We start from the raw sequence: 23,702 nt of genomic DNA, 5'->3' as shown, positions 1-23,702 counted from the left end.
AAATGAATTTATGTTTTATTTGGAATTGGAGTATTTATAATTGTGAGATAAGAGATGATTTTAGGCTATAGGATCTTACTCTTCGACCCCTACGAGGTCGGGGCGTTACAATTATAATATATATGGATTTAGTGTTAGTATAACTATTAATACAATAGATTATAGTGATATAAGATTTTAAAATTTAATATTATATTAAGTAGTAATTTATCATATAATACAAAACTATTTTAATAAATAATTATATATTATATATAAAAATTATATACAATATAAAAAATTATAATATATATATATTTATGAGCTGGTCCGGTCGGTCTGATTTGGTTTTAGAAAAAGAAAAACCATAACAAGATCGATTTTTACTGGTTTTATGAAAAATAAAATCGATACCGTACCGAACCAAACTTGGTACTAGACCAAACCCACCAGTTTAGTCCTGTCCGGTTTACCAGTTCATCGATTTTTTTTTACACCCCTACTGTAATACCCAGCTCCTTCTTCTTACATACGCTTCTCTCTTTCTGACGTATGTTTCATCTTGATGATGTAAGCAAATCCCAAAGGTAGAGATTATGTGATCATCTGCCTTTCTCACTAGCGACTGCGAGCCACATTATGCGTGCCGAACCATGATGGCGTGTCTCGAAAGATATCGTGCGACTTCTAGGACACACCCAGTGTTTTAAATATGCTGGAAATATTTATAAGGAGTATTTCTATCATTATTGAATTAAGATTTGATCTTAAATACGACAATCATAATATTATTGAAGATCTCCAAAAATATTATAATTGCCGGAAATCATTTTATTATTAAAATGATTTCAATTATTTAAGATATTATGATATTTAAATTATGTTGAAAGCTTTTATTAATTAAATGGTTTAACCCGTTTAAATATGTTAAGTGAGACTTCATCATTCTATTAATGATGAAGAAATATTATTTTATAAACTAAAGTTAGTTTAAAATAATATTTACCTTAATTCCTCTAAGTGCTTTTAATTAAGTTAATGTTTTACGCATCTTTAAATCAATATTTTAATTCCTTGTCGTTAGATCATTGTGTAGATCCCCAGACGAAGGGACTGGGTTAAATACCCAGACCCCCTCTCTTTCCCGCTCATTTCCCCGTAACCCTCTCTCTCCTCCCTCTCTCATTTGGTGTACGTAGTACGCGAACCACCCACGCCGAACGGCTTAAGGCCTCATCTCTCACCACCGGCACCAATGGCTTGCTCTCACTCCGGCGAACCTCCCTAGCTCAGCCCCTTTCTCTCACGCTCCATCTTCCTCTCCGTTGGAAGTACACAGCCCGTATGGGCTTATTGCGCGTAGCGCCGGCCTCCAATGCCAACACTCCCTCGGCCGCTTCCTCTACCACCGGCCACCACTCCCCAGTGAGCTTGGCCTCTGTTATGCAGCCACCTCCCCTCCGTCGCACACACACACGCACATGGAGACCCACGCACGGCTTCACAGTGCACGGCCCCTAGCACCGCCGTGCGCAGCACCCATGGCCACCTAGCAACACCATGGCTCCTCCCCGAGCTCCTCCACGTGACCCATGGCCAGAAACCCCCTCCTCTACCTCACGGCTTCTCCCTCTCTCACGCACGGGTTGCACGCCGTGCACCACCATGCACCTCCACCCATGACTGGTAGCCACCACCATCAGCCTCCTCAGGCTGCCACCAAGCCAACCCAACCTCCCATGGCCTCGATCTGCCACCCACGAGAGCACACTCTCTCCCACTCTCCCACGGCTTCTCCTCCATGGTATGGCCAGATCCGCCACCGTAAGCCATCGTGGCGCCACCTCGATGCCACCATGAGATTCACCGCACCTTCCTTAGCTAAGCCCTAGGTCCAAACCATCACTCTATGTGGTGGGTAACCACTGCACGTGATGGACAGTCACTGCGTGTGATTGACTGCCACTGTACACGGCTAGATCCGCCATGTTATGCCCCTTGCCATCATCACAAGGTCACCATGAGCCTTTCCAAGACCACACCTAGCTATCCAAATGCCTAAACAGTCACCGTACGTGAGTAGCCGCCACGTACAACTCTTCCGACATCATCGGCTATGACGGTCAACGAGCAACGCACGGGTTATCCCGTCGATGGTATAACCCTCTATCCCTCATAATTATGTTAGATATTGATTAGTTGACTAGGTTGTGGACTGTGCTGTTAGTATTTATGGAGTTGTGATATCGTGATGTGGTGTTGTGTGATGAAGTGTTGGGCATTCTGTGTAGTGAAATGTTAGGCTTATCTGTGTTGTATGGAGGTGCATTGTGCCGTGTAGTGTGCTGTGATGTGTTGGGCGTAATTGGGAAGTATACTGTGTAGTGTGATTGGGGAATATGTGCTGTAATGGTGGCATGGTGTATGTAGAATGGATACAATACACACTGAGTGTACTTTGTGTGTATGTGGCGTGTTGTATATGTAGGGAGTATAAATGGAATGTACTCCATTTGATGGTGAGATGCACCATATGGCGGGTACGCCATAATGGTGATATGCCGTAGTGTGTATGAAGGGAGTACACGATGGGTGTACTCTGTGTGGGGTATAGTATATGTCAGGAGTACAAGTGGAGTGTACTCGATGGCGTAGTGCGTGTAAGAGGAGTACATTGATGCACCATGTGGCGAATATGCCATAATGGTGATGTGGCATGTGGAATGGGAATGGTACACATTGTGTGTACTTTATGTGTGGCGTAATGTGAGACAATGAGAGTATATGTAAAATATACCCTCTTGGAGTAGTGTGGAATGGGATGAGTACAAGTGGAGTGTACTCAGTGGCGTAATGCGTGTAAAAGGAGTACATGTAGAATGTACTCTATGTGGTGTATTGACGTACCATATGGCAGGTATGCCATAGTGGTGATGTGGTATGTATGAAGGGAGTATACGAGGAGTGTACTCCATGAGATGATGAGATGCACCATATGGTGTGTATGCCATAGTGGTGATGTGGCGTAACATGCATGGAGTATATGCGGAGTGTATTCTATGTAGTGGAGTGACATGCCATATGGGATGCCATAATAGTGATGTGTCGTAGTGTGTATGAAGGGAGTATACGGGGAGTGTACTCCATTTGATATAGTGATGCACCATATGGCAGGTATGCCATAGTGGTAATGTGGTGTGTATGGATGGAGTACATGTGGAATGTACTCCATATGATGGGTGATGCACCATATGGCGTGTATGCCATAGTGGTGATGGAACATATGTAAAGGGAGTACGAGTGGAACGTACTCCATGTGATGGAGTGATGTACCATATGGCAGGTATGCCATAGTGGTAATGTGGTATGTATGAAGGGAGTATACGTGGAATGTACTCCACGTGGTAGCGACACTCCGTATGGCGTGTCGTAGAGATAAGGATGGTTATGTGTTTGATGGGCGTGGAACGTGATGGATAGTGTCGGGAACTGTGGAACAGTGTCTCGAAGTAGTTATGGCATAGCCTATAGTCTGAGGTGACAAGTGTCACTGTGATGGACTTATGGCTAAAAGTATGCGTGAAGTATCAGAACAAGTATAAGAGTGCGCAGCGGAAGCATGACTGAGGAATGTCACCAAGTGACATGACTACTGACAGTCGTGCTTGTGATGGGCTAAGTAGTAGAACAAATGTAAGAGTACGTAGCGGAAGCATGACTGGGCAACGTCACGAAGTGATGTGTTATTGGAAGTCATGCTTATGATGGGTGAAGTGTTAAAGTGTAGAAATGGCGTAACGGGAACGTGACGAGATGTTCCGATGTGACGGGAGTACGTGAGGAACCGTACTCATGATGAGTCAGGAGTTGATGCAGTAGAATGTTGGGTAACACGACAAGGTCACAGTGTAGCTCTGGAGCAATCTCGGGCTATATAACGTGACATGAAACGTAGTTATGAATGGAGTCTTGTCGTGTTTAGTGTTGGGATGAACTGTCAAATGGGACGGATAGCGTGAAGAGTCATGCTAGCCGGGTTAAGAGAAGATTGGTATCGGAGTATGGCCCTTGTCCCTACGAGCAGGTGATCAACGTGTTATATACGTTGATCTTAGGTGATAAAGGGGTAAGGTACCTGTGTAACATGGTGAGAGACACGTGCCGGACGGATTCACCATATGTAATGGGTAATCTGTCATGAGCATAGTTGCACGGTGCTGAGGCTAGCTTAGAGCCATGTGTCTTGTATGGATGGGAATGAGGATTTAGTGTGGGCTAAGATGAATGAAGGTAGTGACCGATGCATCATTAGGATTGAGATGTGTGATTCCATCAGTCGGAATCATGCGTCGAATGTGGTTGTAAGAAGAGTAAGACGAGTGTCTTAGTGTCTTAATCCTAAGGTGAATAATGGGTTCACTTTAGTGGATGAGCACTCGAGACGAGACTTTGAGTTGGAAGTTGTGGTGACCGTAAGTGGTCCCCAAAAGGTTTAACATAGTGAAGGGTACGTAAGTGCACGGGATAGAATGAGAGTGTTCTAAGGATAGCGTAGTTCTATTTATAGCTTAAGTTACTTATGCATTAGATAGAGAATGATGCTAAGGTTATGTGTATGCATGTAGGTTGTCATCTGACAAGCACATGAATGGACTGAATGACATGCAAGTAGCATGGAGTCCAGGTAAGTGTTACATTCATACTCTTCTAGAGTTCTCAAAGATACAAGAAACGCTTTTCCTTTAAGATGCTCACGAAAAGACTAAAGACGTTTTAAGAAAGAAAATGCTAAATGTTCAAAAGTATAAGTATGTACGGCCCCTCATTGGCAGCCCCTTTTTATGCATCCAAAGTATTAATTGTACGCATGTGAATGGATGACTATACGCTGTATCTATTGTATGTATTTTCTAAGAAAAATTCCATAAATTGATGAAGATGCATGAAAGGCACGAAAGCGGATGCTTTTGTGAATCCTACGAACCGACGCTCTCATGTGCACCACGAGGTAACGCTCGTGGATGCCATGATTGACGGCGTTCAAGGTGACGCTTATGGGATGCCACGAAAGCTGACGTTTAAGCCCATGTATGTTCTTAAACGAAGTTTTCCACGAATGAACTGTTAAAGAGAGGATAGAGCTGAAAGGAACTGAAAGACGAAAAGACCATTTTCGGGCATACGCCTCAAACGATATTTTCTCACGAAAAGAAATATTTTCTCATAAAAAGAAAGGACTGTTAAATGAAAGAATGAACTGAATGAAAGCTTCAGCTCTCTCGAGCTGACATGGACGAATGAATGAAAAGCAAGAAAGAAAGAAATGAAAGCATGAATGTATGAAAACACGTAACGACCACATGACATGAATAAAAAGGGTACCAATGAATGGGCAGATTGCAATGCCGGGTAAGTAGTGCTGGAAGTGCACCCAGTGCTGCCCCCTATGAAAAGGGGTTCCCAACCCGTGGCCACGGGCGGAATCCAAGTCCAAAGGAAGACCGCGAACCCCAAACACAAGGGGCGTAATTGTGTGTACTGGCCTATGAAAGTGATAAGAAAGAATTGATGTATGCATGCACGCACGAATGCACGAATGCACATGTATGCACAAGAACACAAGAGCACGGACTCTTTAAGAAATGAAGGCACTGACGGGGGACACGTTTTAAATAAAGGAAAGCCTTTTGAAAGAAAAGCCCCGTCTAGTGACGTTTTCAAATGAACGCACACAAGACACGTAGGCACGCACGTAATAGTATGAACGAGTGATGAATGCATGAATGAAAACCTATGTTGTTATATTTTAACTGTATGAAGTAATGCTTACGAGTCTTCGACTCATTTTAGTTTTTATGCATGTCCCTCCCCCCACAGGAACTGCATGTTCGGGACAGACACGGCCCATGGGAAAGAGCACGGAAGTCTAGGCACGAGTTTTAAACGTACGAGAGGTCTTTTTATTATAAGATTTATGTTTTTTGCTGTAACCCTATTTTATTATCAAAGCACATTTTATTTATAAACGTGGAGTCTCGCATCCTGGGGATGCAAGTGAAAAGTTTTAAATAGGACAGTAATTCCCGTCGTCCTTTAATTAAAATATTTTGGAAAAAGTCTCACCACAAGGACGGGCGTTACACCTACTACTGACCATGTGATCAACCATGCTTTTTTTGTGCAAAAAACTTTTGATGATATCCAAAGAGGGCCTCTAAGAAGTATCAGAGGTGCTGTAGATGGGACCTCCACCACAAGCTACCATGAAATTGAATTTGGATGGGATTATGTTTCATAATGAACAATGTACAGGTGTGGGGATCATCCTTTGCAATAGTCAAGGGGAAATTATAATGGCGGTAAGCAAAATGAAAAAAGCAGTAAATGTGCCCATGTAAATAGAACTTCTAGAATTGCTAAGGGGTTTGTAGTTATGTTCTCACATTTGACTACATGAGCTTATTAGAAAGTGATTCTCTTTTGATAATCCAAGAAATCCAAGGAATTGCTGAATCAAGAGCATTGCTGGACAATCTCACAAAAGACATTCGGGGATTTACGCATAAACTCCCAAGATGCACAATTCAAAAATTGGCCAAAATAGACAATGAAGCATCTCATAAGCTTGCTAGATATGTTTGGAATGTGGATGATATCTTTGTATGGTGGAGGTTATTCTCAAAGTTTATTTCTCAAGTCGTTTGGACAGATAAATATTTTAACGTGGGTTTTCTAAATGAAGTTGTTTTGACATAAAAATAATAATATTATTAGAGAATTATATTCTAATAATATTTTAAATTTTCAATATTTTATTCAAATTTTTCTCTCTTTTTCTAAAATTTAATAAAATATGTTAACTCATATTATTTTACTATTATTCACAAACTTGTCGAATGTGGATTTCAGAGTACAAAACATAAGGGTTACAAATGAAATATTCTTAAAAAGAAAGTTGCTCTCTCTTTGTAGTTCCACCTCTTTACTCTCTCTTCGTTCTACTCTCCGTAGCGTAGCCTGCTCATTTTGACCGATAGTACATTTTCATTTTTCTATTCATATTTTTTTAATATATTTAAATATTTTTTAAATATAAAAAAATATATTAATACACTTAAAATAACTTCCTTAATCACTAAATATAAATAATAATAATAATAATAATAATTTATCAAGCGGTCCTTTGGGCGGTTAAAGTAGGAAGCAAAGTAGTTTTTTCGTATATTGTATTCTCCACCTTCGAAAAAGATAAAAGCGAATTTCCGAGAAGGGAGGAGAACAAGAATGGCAGACCAACCCATCGACGACCAGATCCTTGTGTTCAAGGATGCCTCTAGCTTGTTCGATAAGGATGGCGACGGTTCGTCTCTCTCTGTATCTCTACCGTGTTGATGAATCTGAAGGCTGTTTCATTTTGGTTTGTGTGTCAGATCTAGTTCTTATGGACTAGTTCGTTGTTTTTAAGGATTTATATGGATCTCATTTTCTCTGCGCTTTTGTATCATGTCTCTTGCGTTTTTTTGTGTTCTTTTATATTTATTTTCTTTTTACCTTAGTTTTACGTGGTTCCATGGTTCTAAACCTTAAGTTTTATTTGCATCCAAGGATTCCTCTCTCTTCGTTGCTCTATGTTTCCCTTTTTGGATATCGTGTATGATCTGAGCCATATGAAATTATAATTATTCACCGTTTACTTTGACAATGTTCTGTAGACGAGGAATAAAGTTGCCATCAATCATATGTTCATTTCTTGGAAACTATGCGTTTGTTCTTCATTCACACTATTTGGTAAAGATCATGCGGCTATAGGAACAAGAGATTTGTCGTTGTGGGGTGTTAAGATGAAGAGAATGAACGCATGTCTACTGCATGAAGAAATTCTTCTACAGACAAAGTTCATTTCTTTGAGACCTTTTTGAGGTCAGTTTTTGTACAATGGAAATCACAGAGTATCGCAATATATTTATAGAGGGAAAAAATATTTGAATGGTTTAAAAAAATATTTCGGTGTAATATTTTTTAATTTTATTTTTTACTTAATGATTAAGTAAGTGTTTTTAAATGAATATGTGATTTTAAAAAAAAAAAAAAATATTTGAATGGTTTAAAAAAATAGTGAAAGAAAAGATAAAAAATATTAAAAAGAGATTTGTAGTCTTCGGCAGATGATTTCGGTAGAGATCTTCTGTAGAAGTAGCAATGTCCATATTTCATAACAGAATTTGTTACAAGAGTGGTCTAGAGAATTCCATCGTGCCTTTCCCTTTCTGTTGTGCTGAGTCATTACTTTTAGAACCTTCAAGTATTTGTGGGTCTTCATGCTCAGCTTTATTCTTCCTATTATGGGGTGTCGCATGTTGTTCCTATGCTATCGAAATTTGTTGTTTTGCATTTTATTGATAAATTAGCAACGTTGAAAAATTCTGAAGAGACTGATTTGTCTTGTTCTTGCTGCATGTTTTCATTTTTACAGATATTCTTCATTTCCTACTTTCTATAATACATTTTTTTTTTTACAACAACATGCTCACGGGTGTGATGTTATGAATACATAAATTGATGAGGAATTCAACTACACGATTTTTGTGTGTTATTGAGATATACTTGGTCAACGATGTTTACCCTGGTTGGTCCTTGAGATAAAGAATAAGTGGAACTGCTTAAAATTTTATTTTATTTTTTATTATTTTATTTATTATTTGATTTTTTTTCCATTTTAGATGATTGGTTTTCTTGCTAAATCTCATTTCCATCATGTGGATAAAATGATCGTTTTATTTCAGACAGTTGTGTGTGTATGGTTGGCAAGTTCGCCTCTGTGAGTTTGTTGGTTGATTCTCTGGCAATAATAATTTGAAGTTTATGGTTGAGTAGGTTGCATCACTACCAAGGAGCTTCGGACTGTGGTGAGGTCGTTGGGCTAGAACCCAATTGAAGCAGAACTCCTGGACATGATCAATGAGGTCGATGCCAATGGCGACGGCACCATCAACTTCATTGAGTTCCTAAACGTCATGGCTAGGAAGATGAAAGGCATCGATTCGGAGGAGGAGCTTAAAGAGGCATTCCGGGTCTTTGACAAGGGTCAGAATGGGTTTATCTCTACTGCTGAGCTGCGCCATGTGATGACCAATCTCGGGGAGAAGCTTACTAATGAAGAAGTGGATGAGATGATCAGGGAGGCAGATATTGATGGTGATGGCCAGATAAGCTATGAGGATTTTGTCAAGGTGTTGATGGCTAAGTGATCATTCTGCATCTATCAAAAACCCTAATGAAAATAATCTTTTTCTATACCCCAAAAAAGAAAAGGAGGCAGGGTTGACAATATGTAATGAACAAAGTTGTGATTACTGTTGTAATAATGAAGATGATAGAAATGGAGGGATTACAATTGCTGTTGGATTCTCTGTGATTTCTATTGTAATGAGGAAGACGATGGAAAATAGAGATCTACGGCAACTGCAATAAAAATAGAGACACACAATATGTTTGATAATATGTTAATGAAACACTAAATTACTACGGGAGTGCTTCGATGGCACCCAAACCTGCATTACAAAAAATTACTCAAGCTACAAAATACTCGAATTTCAGATGCCAAACAAGGAACCCCATTTCCTTTACATACTAGAAGGAAGATGAGGACATAATTCTGCAACAACCAACCAAGGCCAAGGGCCAATTCTAACTAACATTAACTAAGCCCATGGGACACTAAACAAATTAAACAACTCCGCTAAAGCAAAAGATAACAACTAAGTTGGAGGCCCAACAAGCTCAACCCAATCGTAGTTGGGTTCATAACAAATCTCCCCCTTTAAAGAACCATGTCCTTAAGGTTCAGATATTGAAGCAACTCTATGGTATTGATTCCAGTTTAGCATTTCATACTCATCTTGCTTCTTCTAGTGAAATTTTAAAATAAGGATATCAAGATTCTTATTACTGAAGGTATTGCACATTGTGTAATCCATGGTAGTGTATTTAAATGCAACTGGATCAGAGGAACAGAAAGGCTTCTGTTTTTAAGAGCTGGCTCACGTCTCTTCTCTGTTATTAGCAAGGGAGATAGTACAGTGACGGCCCTAGATTCCGCTTGGGATCGGACGGACATCCAAAGCGTTGGGACATGCAACGTTTCTAACATGCATCTAGCATAATGCAATATTCGCAGCGGATAATTTTTTTTTTAACAATACTATGTACTAAACTTATAATATCCCAAATAGTTAAAATATAAATCATGCATACTTAAAAGACCCATGATGACATCACGAGTCATAGAAGACTGTAATCGTAAAACAATGGAGACCTAGCTCCATAATTACAATGCTAAAATATACTATTGGGCTAGTTCGTTGAGTAACTCACGTAACTCGACTAACGATGCCGGAATATTACCCAAAGACCTAACTATGGAGGCTGCAATCTCCGTATTGTGCCTACGATATCTAATCAACCTCCTCCAGTCTGCCAGTGTCTGCTCCCTGCTCTAATCCTGACACATCGCCTAGCATTCGAGAGGAACGGTAGTTGAGACTACCACGGTGAGATTTGATTACAAATCTCAGCAAGTTAATAGGAAACTTCCACGCAGGTTAATGATGTATGCATGGTAGTAAAAGCATGAATGCATAATCAAAGTCATTAGTAAGCATAGCATAACTTGACATATAGCATGGCATAAATGACATAATTTGAACTGAAACTGAAACTTAGCTTGATGTGACATGACATGTACGTGAACTTAAAACATAACATGGACTAGCAACATAGCATGAACGTGAACTTGAAACATAACATGAACTTGAAACATGACATGATTGTGAACATACATAATTTGAACATGAACTTAAACATAACATGACCCTGAGCAGAACATAACATAAACATGAACTTGAAACATAACGTGAACGTGAACATGATATAACATGAACGTGAAATTGAACATAACACGAACTTGAAATATATACTTGTCTCATGGGGTCACCATGATTGAGTAATCTTATCTCATGAGGTTACCATGATTGCGTATTCTTATCTCATGGGATTACCATGATTGACATGAACTTGAAACTTGACATGAATATAAACTTGAACATAACATAACATGAAACATGACTTGAACGTGAAATACATGAACTTGAAATCTTATTCAATGGACTTAATCACAAAGTGACCATACGGGTGCTACACGGGTCCCCTTGAGCCGTGTGTCCATGCCGATTATTGCATCACAACACATGTCTATACTAGCTATGAGTGCGTTAATACATACTCCACAGTTGTTGTGGCCCCACATATTCTATATGTTACAATTGCTGTGTCTCACATAGTGTATGCTCCACAGTTGTTGTAGCCCCATACTTCATGCTTCACAGTTGTTGTGGCCCCATGGATTGTTTGTGCCACACTTGCTATGGACACACGTAACATAATGTGTGGCTCCATCGGCGTTAGTGCCTGGCGCGCTTCGGTGACCAGCTAATTAGGCCACATTCGCAACCTGTTGACTGTACTTCGTCAACCCAGGGAATTTCACATCTATTTAGACACTCCAGCGTGAACAAAAGAGTTCTACTAGGATATTACCCCATCCTACCACTTAGAGTCGTGATTGACATGAATAACTTAATTGATATACATGATATTTCGTAACATAGCATGACATGAACGAGATATAAAAGACAGAAGTCTTGACGTAGCGTAATGTGACATGAACGTAAGATGACAAACATGACATACTTTGAGACATAAATGTAACAGAAAATATTTCATAACATGGTGTACATGTAACATACAATATTTCGTGACATGGCATAACATGTAACAGACAATATTTCCTAACATGGCATAACATGTGACAGTAAATATTATGTGACATGAAATACATGTAACAGATGGCATACGTAATGTGATATACTTGCAATAGATAGTAACATGTGATAGAATATATTATGTAACAGATAAGATTTTTGTGACAGAATAATTCGTGTAATAGATAAACATATGATGACATGGCATGACATATATAACAACATGCGAACATAAACTGTAGTTCTCTTACCCATCACACATACATAGTATACTGATAGTAAGTTAAGAGCTAACTTACCTCGATCGTCGTGTTCTACGAGAATAAAGCGCGAAACACGAGGAACTGTAAGTGGGTATTCTAAAAGTTTGAAATTTAATTACTAACAATTAGAAAAGTGAAAAGGGACAACTTAGATTAAAATTACCATTTTACCCTCTACATGTGGGAAAATGATAATTTTACCCCTAACTTAAGGATTTCATATCCTAACTCCAAAAATTATCAAAATTTACATTCCTCATGTAAATTTTGTCCTAGACTCAAATATCAACTCAGAAAAAATTTAAAACTATTCACAACTATGGAAAACCCACAATGACCGAAACATTCATAGGCCATTTCTTCGATCATCAAAACCCATGATTAAACCAAAATTTTGTCACAAACAACTTCCTATCCTAAGTTTAAAAAAATACACTTAAAATATCCATTAAGAAAAGCTAATCATCAATGCCAAACTTTTTGTAAAACGACCCAAACTTTTTAACAAAAAGTAAACACCTAAGTCACAAGTTTTGACCTTAATAAAAAATCTCCAAGAACAAAAAAATCAAATCTTACTTCTAACATATTTATAACATCATCCTAAGATCAACCATGCTTTAAATCATCAAACAAAAGCCACCAAAAATCACAAAACAACACTTGGTGTTTTTGGATTTAAACTTAGTCCAAAACAAAAACTTTTCCCTCCACTAACTTTGATCAAGCTCTTGATCCAAGGTTTAAACACATGTGATCTTCAAACTAAAACATCTCATGGTTTAAAAATGTCTCCTAAAGAAGATCCCACCATCAAACTTAAAATCACATGGCTCAAACTCATCGAAACATGGATCTAACCTAAAAACATCAAATCTTAGACCTATTCGAAATCCTCTTGCATAGAAAAATCATACCTTTAAAACTAATAATAAATATATTCAAAATAACATCCTAACATGTATGTAAGAGGTTTAGTATCATCATATAAAAATATCAAAACCTTTGGAATAAGATTAAACCATGAAATATTCAAACTTTCACAAAATAAAAACTATTTTTCCACTTCCAGTTTTCAAGTTTCTAAATGTAAGGAAATCTATCATTAAAAGTTTTATTCATTCAACAAAACCTCAATGAACATTCATAAACACATGCTAAAAACACTCCATAAAATTTTCGGACCAAGATATGTCCACTAGCTTGGTCCAAAATTTCAAAACATATCATACTCTCTAGTTTCAAGCCCAGAATGACCTTTCCATGGTTAAAAATACTTTTGACCGACCATGAGCATGGAATGAGACTAATAAGATATCCATGGAAACTAGACTCAAAGACAAACAACTTTTGTGAAGGAGTCATCGTGAGAAAATACTTACAAAGAGTTATCAATGGTCATGCAAAAAGACCCAAAAATTTGCCGGAGAGAGCTCTTTTGGGTTTCTCTCTAAGAACGGGTAAAGAAGTGATACAATGGACAGAAGTGTGTCTTGCACAACTTTAGACTCCTGGAGGGGGAAGTTATGGGCTTGAAAGACCCTTGATTGGAGGTGGCTATGTGACATAAAGTGGAGAATAGAGAGAGGAATGGACTGCCTGCAGCAGCTATGAGAGATGGAGGTTGATGGAGTAGATGTCTCCTTCACATCATGGCACTATTGGGTGTAGCCAATGGCAGTGGATGGTCTACCATGTGGGGGAGGAAACTTCTCCAAGAAGCTTTGCCAAGGTGGCCAATTTCATGGGCTTTGGTGGGCCCCAACCAAGTGGGCTTCAATTTGGGGTTTAAAGGTGGTTTGGTTAGGGTCTGAGATGCTATCAAGTCCAAAACCAAATTTTCTTGACTCAATCAAATTTCTAAGGTTTAAAAGGTTGGATAATGATGTCATAACAAGGATTTGATTAATTAATAGCATGTGGAAGTGATTTAATCAAGTGATTAAACACAATGCTAGAAATCGAGTTAGAAAGGGTTTGGAGGCCAACTTTAGGGTTTGGGGAAACTGTTTAGGGTTTTGGTTTCAATCAAGCTTTTTTGGTTTCAATTGGATTCCAACTGTTTAGGGTTTTGCAAGGATTGAAACATTCTTTGGTCTAGCACAAATTGGTTGATTCGTTGAAACAAAGTTTTGCTTGGATGACATGATCTCACACCTTGATTTCCTTCACAAATCCATCTAATGGTTCCTCTTTGTGCCAAGTGTCTAATACCATTCACTATGTGTGGCTAAGATATTGCCAAGTGTCTAAATAAAACTTCTCTAACCTAATTTAGACATTCCACAATATGATTTTGAAAACATTGCACTGGTTGCGCTTATCGAGATTACTATTCACTCCAAAAAAATGCATAATAAACTTAGTACTGAAAAATTCTAAATATTCATATAAACTTATAGTGGAAATCATTTACCGAAATTCAACCCCGAAGTGCCCCTAAAAATAAATTCACAATTTCGAACAGGCTTTTCTTCTGGAATTATGAAAATTAGCTAATGCGCCATAAAATCTTAAATAATCAACTGAGTCTAATGGCGTAGACTATAACGCATTCTAACACTTCTAACTACCTCAAATAATTAAACTCATATTTCTAGCATCATAGTGAGTGATAATAGTGACTATGTTGAGAGACTAAAACCTGCGCGATTGATCGATCTGTAAAAACTTATGGGGTTTTCACGATATTCCTAAAGTCAATAGAAGTTCCACCAGTGAATTTCTTGCGGGCTGTTACAAGTACCATCAAACAAAGCTCACCACCAGAATCTGGCCCAGCCAATTCACTGGCCACTTGCTTGACTTCATCGAATCATAGGCTAAATTCCTTCTCTAATAGCACTATATAAAACTATATATAGTTATCCAAGAGTTTTTAGTTCTCCAGCTATGGTATACAAAATGACCCTAAGTGATAGGAGAAAACTAGCAGCACATATGTTCACTCCAATAAGTACATTTATAACAGCAGATTCATCAAGGAGCCATATTGTTGCTACACTAAGAATAGAGAGTAAACCTAAGGCAAGGAAAACAATGCATGCGGCAATTCCTCCAACAAGCATTAACAATTTTAGAATCCATATGAGCATGAGGAGCTTTGCTTCTTGTCTCTATAGCCATTATACCACAATAAAATATTTGGGGGGTAGCTTCACTTACATACCTGAAGAGTCCCTTAACTCCGTACTTGCTGAGATCAATTGCCCAAGCCCCTTCATGCAGCAAATCTCTCAACTCTTTGAAGTTGTTTTTAAGCTCCTGAAGACTCTTTTCATTAGAGTCTATTCCCCGTTGCAAGGCTTCTTCTTGCTGCTAAAAAAATATTTCATCTTCCATAGATCGTCAGCTTTGGATACCAATTGTAATGAACCAGTTGTGATTACAGTTGTAATAATGAATGATAGATATGGAGGGATTACAATTGCTGTTGGATTCTTTGTGATTTCTATTGTAATGAGGAAAATGATGGAAAATAGAGATCTACGGCTATTGCAATAAAAATAGAGGCACACAATATGTTTGATAATATGCTAAAGAAATACTAAATTGCTATGGGAGTGCTTCGAGGGCTCCTGAACCTCCATTATAGAAAATTACTCAAGGCATAAAATATTCTAGATTTCAAATGCCAAACAAGGACCCCCTTTCCTCTACATATACTAGAAGATGAGGACCTAATTCTACAACAACCAACTAAGGCCAAGGTTCAATTCTAACTAACATTAACTATGCCCATGGGCCAGTAAACAACTTAAACAACTCAATTAAAGTAAAAGATAACAACTAAGCTGGAGGCCCAGAAAGCCCAACCCAATCGTAGTTGGGTTCATAACACAATATGATGGACCGCCTCCTGGTTTCCTTTAATCTTGATTTTCCTCTATCTTTATGGGGAGTATAGTAGTAGTATGTTCTGGTGGTGGTGGTGGAAGTTTTGTCTGTCTATCCTTAAAGATTGTCTTGTGACGGTGTGTCTTTACAATTTTATTTATTCCTTTTTTATTTCCTTTGTGTTAGCTTGTGAACTTGATCCACCTAGACGATTCAATGTTGATTGAATGACTTGATATATTGGTACTTGTTTTTTAGCTAGGATCCAAATTAAGCAAACTTGCACTAGAAATGTGTCATGAAATGATATTTTTTTTCTTACAATTGGTGCATTTTTAAGCTCGGAGGGAATCTAATATTCTAGGCTTAGCACCCATGGATTTGTGGTCCATGACTATCGAGAGATCTGTATTCTGGGCATTATAATGTGTTGATAATGTTCTCGAACACATAGTAATGATTCTTGGTTGCTAGATGGGCTTACTAATACGCAATAATGTCAGGTTGGCTGGTTGTTAATACTTCAAAGATTAATTAGTGTTTGCCAAAAACGTAGGTCTTTGCAAAGTCTTAAAGACCATGTACGTGGTGTTGATGCCTGCCCAATGCCCTAAGATAAAACCAACTTTTATTGCTCTAGAAAGATAGGGAGACCCTTCATTATTAATGGTAAGATAGGTTGTTTGAGCACATATTTGAAGCAGATGATAAACAAAAGGGTTTATTTTAGGTTATTAACTAGGGGTGGTGCCATTCGGGCCCAAAGGCAATTGGAGGGTTATTTAAAGAAGTTGTTTCCCACTATTGGGGTGGTGCCATTCGTGCACACGACTCAAGAGGATCTGTGTAGCATCCACATGTCAAATTTAATTAACTAGTTTATTTATGGGAACAAGATTCCAAGTTCATGTTCAGTTTCAAATTCAGTTCAATTTCAGTTCACGTCAATTACAGTTTATGTCAGTTCAAGTTATGTCAGCTCATGTCGTGTTATTTGCCAAGTCATGACATGTTCACTCATGTTCACGTCAGCATTCATATCTTTTTACTATTATGCATGCATTTATAAACTGTTAGTTTAAGTTGGTTGTTAACTATCAGTTCCAAGTTTAATTTTCAAGTTCATGTCACGTGAAGTTTTAAGTTCAATTTACGTTTCATTTGAAGTCATGTCAGATTATGCCATGTTGCAAGTCAAGTTATTTTATCTCTGTTTATGACTTTGATTATGCATTCAATCATTTACTGCCATACATCATTAACCTGTGTTGAAGTTCTCTGTTAATTTCCTGAGATTTATACTCAAATCTCATCGAGGTAGTCTGAACTACCATTCTCCTCCGAATAGTAGAAATTGTGTCATGACTCAGAGAAGGAAAGGAGCCTGGCAAACTAGATGAGGTTGATTAGGAGGCGTTGATGTGACGTGGAGTTTTTCGCCTCTATACTTAGATTTTTGGACTATCTTATGGCATTGTTAGACGAGTTACTCGAGTTGCTTGACGAACTAACCCAATAATTATGTCTTGGTGATGTGATGATGGAGCTCTATCTCCCATACTTTTGAGATTACAATCCTTTTGATACTCATACTATAATCATGGATGTTTAACATTTCAATATGTATGGATTATATTTTAAGTATTTGGGATATCTTTAGTTGGTGCATAGTATTGCTCAATGAAAAAAACAATTATCCGTTGCGAATATTTCATACTATTAGATGCTTGCTAGGCACATTCCATTTTTATTTGTCATGAACGAGAGAAGTTAACCTTCTGTTGTATGTCTCGACACTTAAGATGTTCAACCCATCCCAAACGAAAATCTGAGGGCGTCACAAAACTTGAATTATTATTTTTTTGATTGCATGGGGATGTTGGTTTTGAAGAAATCAAATGGTTTTTAAAAATAAACACTTGACTACCAACTAGAGGTATAACGGGTCCGGTTTGGTCTGGTTTTGGATAAAATTTGGGACCGAACCGGTATGCACCAGCTTTACATTTTTAAGAACCGATTCCACACCGGTTACCCCTGTAAACCGGTACTTCCGGTTTTATCAGTTTTGGTCAGGTTTTATGGTTTTAATATACAATATTATATATTATATAATAGTATATTATCATATATAATACTATAGTGATAATATATCATAGTGTATTATAATATTTATTAAAACTGTATTGTAGACTATCGTGATATAAGATTTTAAAATTTATTATTATATTAATTAGGAATTTATCATATAATACAAAAGTATTTTATATATAATTATATATTATATATAAAAATTATATACAATATAAAAAATTATAATATATATATTTATGAACTAGTCTGGTTTGGTCCGATCCGATTTTAGAAAAAGAAAAACCTGAACAACACTGATTTTTACCGGTTTTAGAAAAAATAAAACCAGTACCGGACCGAACCAAACTTAGTACCAGACCAAACCCACCAGTTCGCTCCGGTCTGGTTTACCAGTTCACCAGGTTTTTTTTTTTACACCACTACTATCGACCATGTGATCAACCATGCTCTCTCTGTGCAAAAAACTTTTAAAGATATCTAAAGAGGGCCTCTAAGAAGTATTAGAGATGTTGTAGATAAATTGAATTTGGATGGGACTATGTTTCATAATGAACAATATACAGGTGTGGGGATCATCTTTGGCAATAGTTAAGGGGAAATTATAATGGCAGCAAGCAAAAAAGAAAAAGCAGCAAATGGGCCCATATAAATAGAACTTCTAGCAATGCTAAGGGGTTTGTAGCGGTGTTCACACCTTTGACTACTTGAGCTTATTAGAAAGTGATTCTCTTATGATGATCCAAGAAATCCAATAAGCTGGTGAATCAAGAGCACTATTAGACAACCTCACAAAAGACATTCGGGGATTGATGCATAAATTCCCAAGATGCACAATTCAACAAGTGGCCAAAATAGAAAACGAAGCATCTCATAAGCTTGATAGATATGCTTGGAGTGTGGATGATATCTTTGTATGGTGGAGGTCATTCTCAAAGTTTATTTCTCAAGTCATTTGGACTGATAAACATTTGAATGTGGGTTTTCTTAATGAAGTTGTTTTGTTATAAATAATAATAATATTAGAGAATTATATTCTAATAATATTTTAACTTTGCAATAGTTTTAATCAAAATTTTCTCCATCATTTTCTAAAATTTAATAAAATATGTTAACTCGTATTATTTCACTATTATTCACAAATTTGTCGAATGTGGATTTCATAGTAAAAACATAAGGGTTACTAATGAAATATTCCAAAACTAAAAGTTGCTCTGTCTTTGCTGTTCTAATTCCACCTCTTTATTCTCTCTTTGTATCATTAGATATATTATATTCTCCACCATTGAAAAAGATGATTAGAAAGTGATTTTCTTATGATGATCCAAGAAATCCAAGGAGTTGGTGAATCAAGAGTACCGCTGGACAATCGCACAAAAGACATTCAGGGACTGATGCATAAATTCCCAAGATGCACAATTTAACAAGTGGCCATAATAGACAATGAAGCTTCTCAGAAGCTTGCTAGATATGCTTGGAATGTTGATGATATCTTTGTATGGTGGAGGTCATTCTCAAAGTTTATTTCTAAAGTGATTTGGACTGATAAACATTTGAACGTGGGTTTTCTTCATGAAGTTGTTTTGATATAAAAATAATAATAATATTAGGGAATTATATTCTAATAATATTTTGACTTTTCAATATTTTTATTCAATTTTTTCTCTTTCATTTTCTAAAATTTAATAAAATATGTTAACTCGTTTTATTTCACTATTATTTATAAATTTGTCGAATGTGAATTTCAGAGTACTAAATATAAAGGTTACTAATGAAATATTCCTAAAAAGAAAGTTGCTCTCTCTTTGCAGTTCCAGTTCCACCTCTTCACTCTCTCTTTGTTCTATTAGATATATTATATTATATTCTCTACCTTTGATAAAGGCGAAAGCAAGGAGTGAATTTTTGAGAAGGGAGGAGAACAAGAATGGCAGACCAACTCACCTTCAGGTTGCTCAATAAGGGTAGCGATGGTCCGTCTCTCTCTGTATCTTTGTCGTGTTGATGAATCTGAAGGCTGTTTCTTTTTGGTTTGTGTGTTAGATCTAGTTCTTATGGACTAGTTCGTTGTTTCTAAGGATTTATATGGATCTCATTTTCTCTGTGCTTTTGTATCTTGTCTCTTCCATTTTTTGTGTTCTTTTATTCTTATTTTCTTTTTACCTTAATTTTACGTGGTTCCACGGTTCTAAACCTTAAGTTTTATTTGCTTCCAAGGATTCCTCTCTCTTCGTTGCTCTATGTTTCCCTTTCTGGATATCGTGTACGAACTGAGCCATATGAAATTATAATTATTCACCATTTACTAGCTGGGGGAAAAAATTTGGGTGGGAAGAAAGGAGATCAACGACGTAGGAAATTGAATCTCAGATGTATTTATTGTTTGGAAGACAAGGAAGAAAGAAGATTTGTAAAGATTTCAGACACCCTACACTTTGACATTGTTCTTTAGACGAGGAAGAAAGTTGCTATCAATCATATGTTCGTTTCTTGGAAACTATGTGTTTGTTCTTCATTTCACACTATTTGTTAATGATCATGCAGCTATAGGAACATGAGATCTGCCGTTGTGGGGTGTCGCATGTTGTTCCTATGCTGTCGAAATTTGTTGTTTTGTGTTTTACTGATAAATTAGCAACATTCGAAAATTCTGAGGAGACTAATCTGTCTTGTTCTTGCTGCATTTTTTTCATATATTCTTCATTCCTTGCTTTCTATGATACTTTTTTGTTACAGCAAGCCGCTCACGGGCGTGATGTTATGCAAGCATAAACTGATGAGTAATTCAACTACACGATTTTTGTGAGTTATTGAGATATACTTGATCAACGAAGTTTACCCAGTTTGGTCCTTGAGATAAAGAATAAGTGGAGCTGCTTAATTTTTTTTTTTTTTTCATTTTTGATGATTAGTTTTCTTGCTAAATCTCATTTCCATCACGTGGATAAAATGATTATTTTATTTCAGACAGTCGTGTGTGTATGGTTGGCAAGTCTGCCTCTGAGAGTTTGTTGGTTGATTATTTGACAATAATAATTTGAAGTTTATGGTTAAGCAGGTTGCATCACTACCAAGGAGCTTCAGACTGTGATGAGGTCGGTGGGCCTGAGCCCAATTGAAGCAGAACTCCAGGACATGATCAATAAGGTCGATGCCGGTGGCGGCGACATCATGAACTTCGCTGTGTTCCTAAACCTCATGGCCGAGAGGACAAAAGACATCAACTCAGATGGGGTACTTAAAGTGGCATTTCGGGTCTTTGACAAGGATCAAAATGGGTTCATCTCTGCTGCTGAGCTGCGCCATGTGATGACCATTCTCGGGGAGAAGCCCACTGATGAAGAAGTGGATGAGATGATCAGGGAGGCAGATGTTGATGGTGATGGCCAGATAAGCTACGAGGAGTTTGTCCTGGTGATGATGGCTAAGTGATCATTCTGCCTCCATCAAAAACCCTAATGAAAATAATCTTTTTCTATAACCCAAAAAAGAAAAGGAGGCAGGGTTGACAGTATGTAATGAACCTAGTTGTGATTACAGTTGTAATAATGAAGATGACAGAAATGGAGGGATTATAGTTGTTGTTGGATTCTTTGTGATTTCTATTATAATGAGGAAGATGATGGAAAATAGAGATATTCGGCTACTGCAATAAAAATAGAGGCACACAATATGTTTGATAATATGCTAAAGAAATACTGAATTGCTACGAGAGTGGTTCGAGGGCACCCAAACCTCCATTACAAAAAATTACTCAAGCTACAAAATATTCCAGACTTCAGATGCCAAACAAGGACCCCTATGTCCTCTACATATACTGGAAGGAAGATGAGGATCTAATTCTGCAACAACCAACCATGGCCAAGGGCTAATTCTAACTAACACTAATTAAGCCCATGAGCCACTAAACAACTCAATTAAAGTAAAAGATAACAACTAAGTTGGAGGCCCAACAAGTCCAATCCAATCGTAGTTGGGTTCATAACAAATCTCCCCCTTTATAGAACCTTGCCCTCAAGGCTCAGATATTGAAGCAACTCTATGGTATTGATTCCAATTTAGCATTTCATATTCATCTTGCTTCTTCTAGTGAAATTTTAAAATCAGCATATGAAGGTTCTTATCATTGAATGTATTGCAGATTATGTAATCCATGGCAGAGTATTTAAATGCAACTGCAGTAGGGGACCAAAAAGGTTTCTGTTTTTCAGAGTTGGCTCACGTCTCTTCTTTGTTATACGTTCACTCTAGCTATGGTATACAAAATGACCCTAAGTGGTTGGAGAAAACTAGCAGCATATACTTTCACTCCAATAAGTGCATTTATAGCAGCAGATTCATCAAGGAGCCATACTACTGCTACACTAAGAATAGAGAATAAACCTAAGGCAAGGAAAACAATGCAAGCGCCAATTCCCCCAACAAGCATTAACAGTTTCAAAATCCATATGAGCATGAGGAGCTTCACTTCTTGTCTCTATAGCCATTATACCACAATAAAATACCTAGGAGGGTAGCTTCACTTACATATCCGAAGAGTCCCTTAACTCTGTACTTGCTGAGATCAATTGCCCAAGCCCCTTCAACTATCTTCTCCACAATTTCTTTTGTCCTCTTCCTCTATCAAAGGGCCAATAATGTGACATTATACCCATAATCAACTCAAATAGACAGATTGTGTTCAAGGAGGGCGCAAATGTATTTCTCAAATAATTTCTCTGCACTACAGTCCCGCTAATCCCATCCCACTAAAAAACAACCCTATGTAACAATTTATCGAGAAACTGAGGAGTAACTTCCGTATCTACTAGAACTTGTGAAACCATGAGATTTTTCCATGACCCTCCACCAAAGATTACCAAAAAATATGAAGGGCTCCAAATATATAAAAAATGCCTTCAATGGCACAATTTGTACTCGAATCTCGATAGGAAGTGAAAGTAGAGATAGGAAAAATATGCTTACCATTGATATGATTGAGTAATGGGTCCAGAAAAATGGGATAGCATTCTAATATCCCTTCTTCGAAAGCTGGAGGGTCAGAATCCAAACAATGATTTGATTCCAAGCCATATGGGTACATGGTCCAGCTTTTCTCTTGACCTTAAAGTCTCAGGTGTCGGTCGCAAAACATTGATAATTGCTTTAATCAATGTTTCGAATTCAGTGAGCAATGACTAATCTTCCAACAGGATAGGGACTATTAATATCTCACACATAACACTAACAACTTCAGCATTATCACAAGCCAGATCACATTTTTCTCTTGCTATTCTTGCATCAATCTCTCTCAAGTGTTGAGTCACCGTCTGCTCATTTAGGGTTCACAGCACATCAAGAAGGGAATTAATGCAACTTAGCTCATACTCTCTACCATACATTTCTAAGGCTTAAGGGTACAGAGAAATGCACTGGGCACATTTCCACACTTCATCAGAATTCCTCTTCCATAATTGTTTGAGAGGAGAATCGAGATGCTCGTCTTTGAAGTAATTGTAGAACATCTGTAAAAAAGAACCCATCAAATCCCTAGGGCCAAACCAGATGTGAGTATCTCTTGGGAAGCAAATTAAGGAGTTAAATGCATCTGTAACCCATTGCTCCTTAAGATGGTGGAGACAACGTCATTTGGAGGATTCATGGTGGTCGTCATCAACTTCTTTTTCTTCTTCCTATTTCTGCCTCTCCTCCTCACTCTCATCCTCCAATTTCA

The 23,702-nt window shown here is 37.6% G+C and overlaps 1 protein-coding gene and 1 pseudogene across 1 annotated transcript; both read left to right on the top strand.

The window, feature by feature from the left end:
- Positions 1 to 7,260: 7,260 nt before the first annotated feature.
- LOC108991396 lies at positions 7,261 to 9,361 on the top strand (annotated as a pseudogene).
- A 10,433-nt stretch (positions 9,362 to 19,794) lies between these two features.
- On the top strand, positions 19,795 to 21,578 carry LOC108992565 (calmodulin-2/4-like). Its single transcript, XM_035692434.1, has 2 exons — positions 19,795 to 19,962; positions 21,048 to 21,578. Exons 1-2 carry the CDS (start codon positions 19,917 to 19,919, stop codon positions 21,419 to 21,421), a joined length of 420 nt encoding a protein of 139 aa, XP_035548327.1. The 5' UTR covers positions 19,795 to 19,916; the 3' UTR covers positions 21,422 to 21,578.
- The last annotated feature ends 2,124 nt before the right edge of the window (positions 21,579 to 23,702 follow it).

Source organism: Juglans regia, chromosome 7 (assembly GCF_001411555.2).
Source record: "Juglans regia cultivar Chandler chromosome 7, Walnut 2.0, whole genome shotgun sequence".
NCBI classification, from domain to species: domain Eukaryota; kingdom Viridiplantae; phylum Streptophyta; class Magnoliopsida; order Fagales; family Juglandaceae; genus Juglans; species Juglans regia.
Note: the sequence above shows the minus strand (reverse complement) of the source record. Positions and strands in the feature narration are given on the sequence as shown.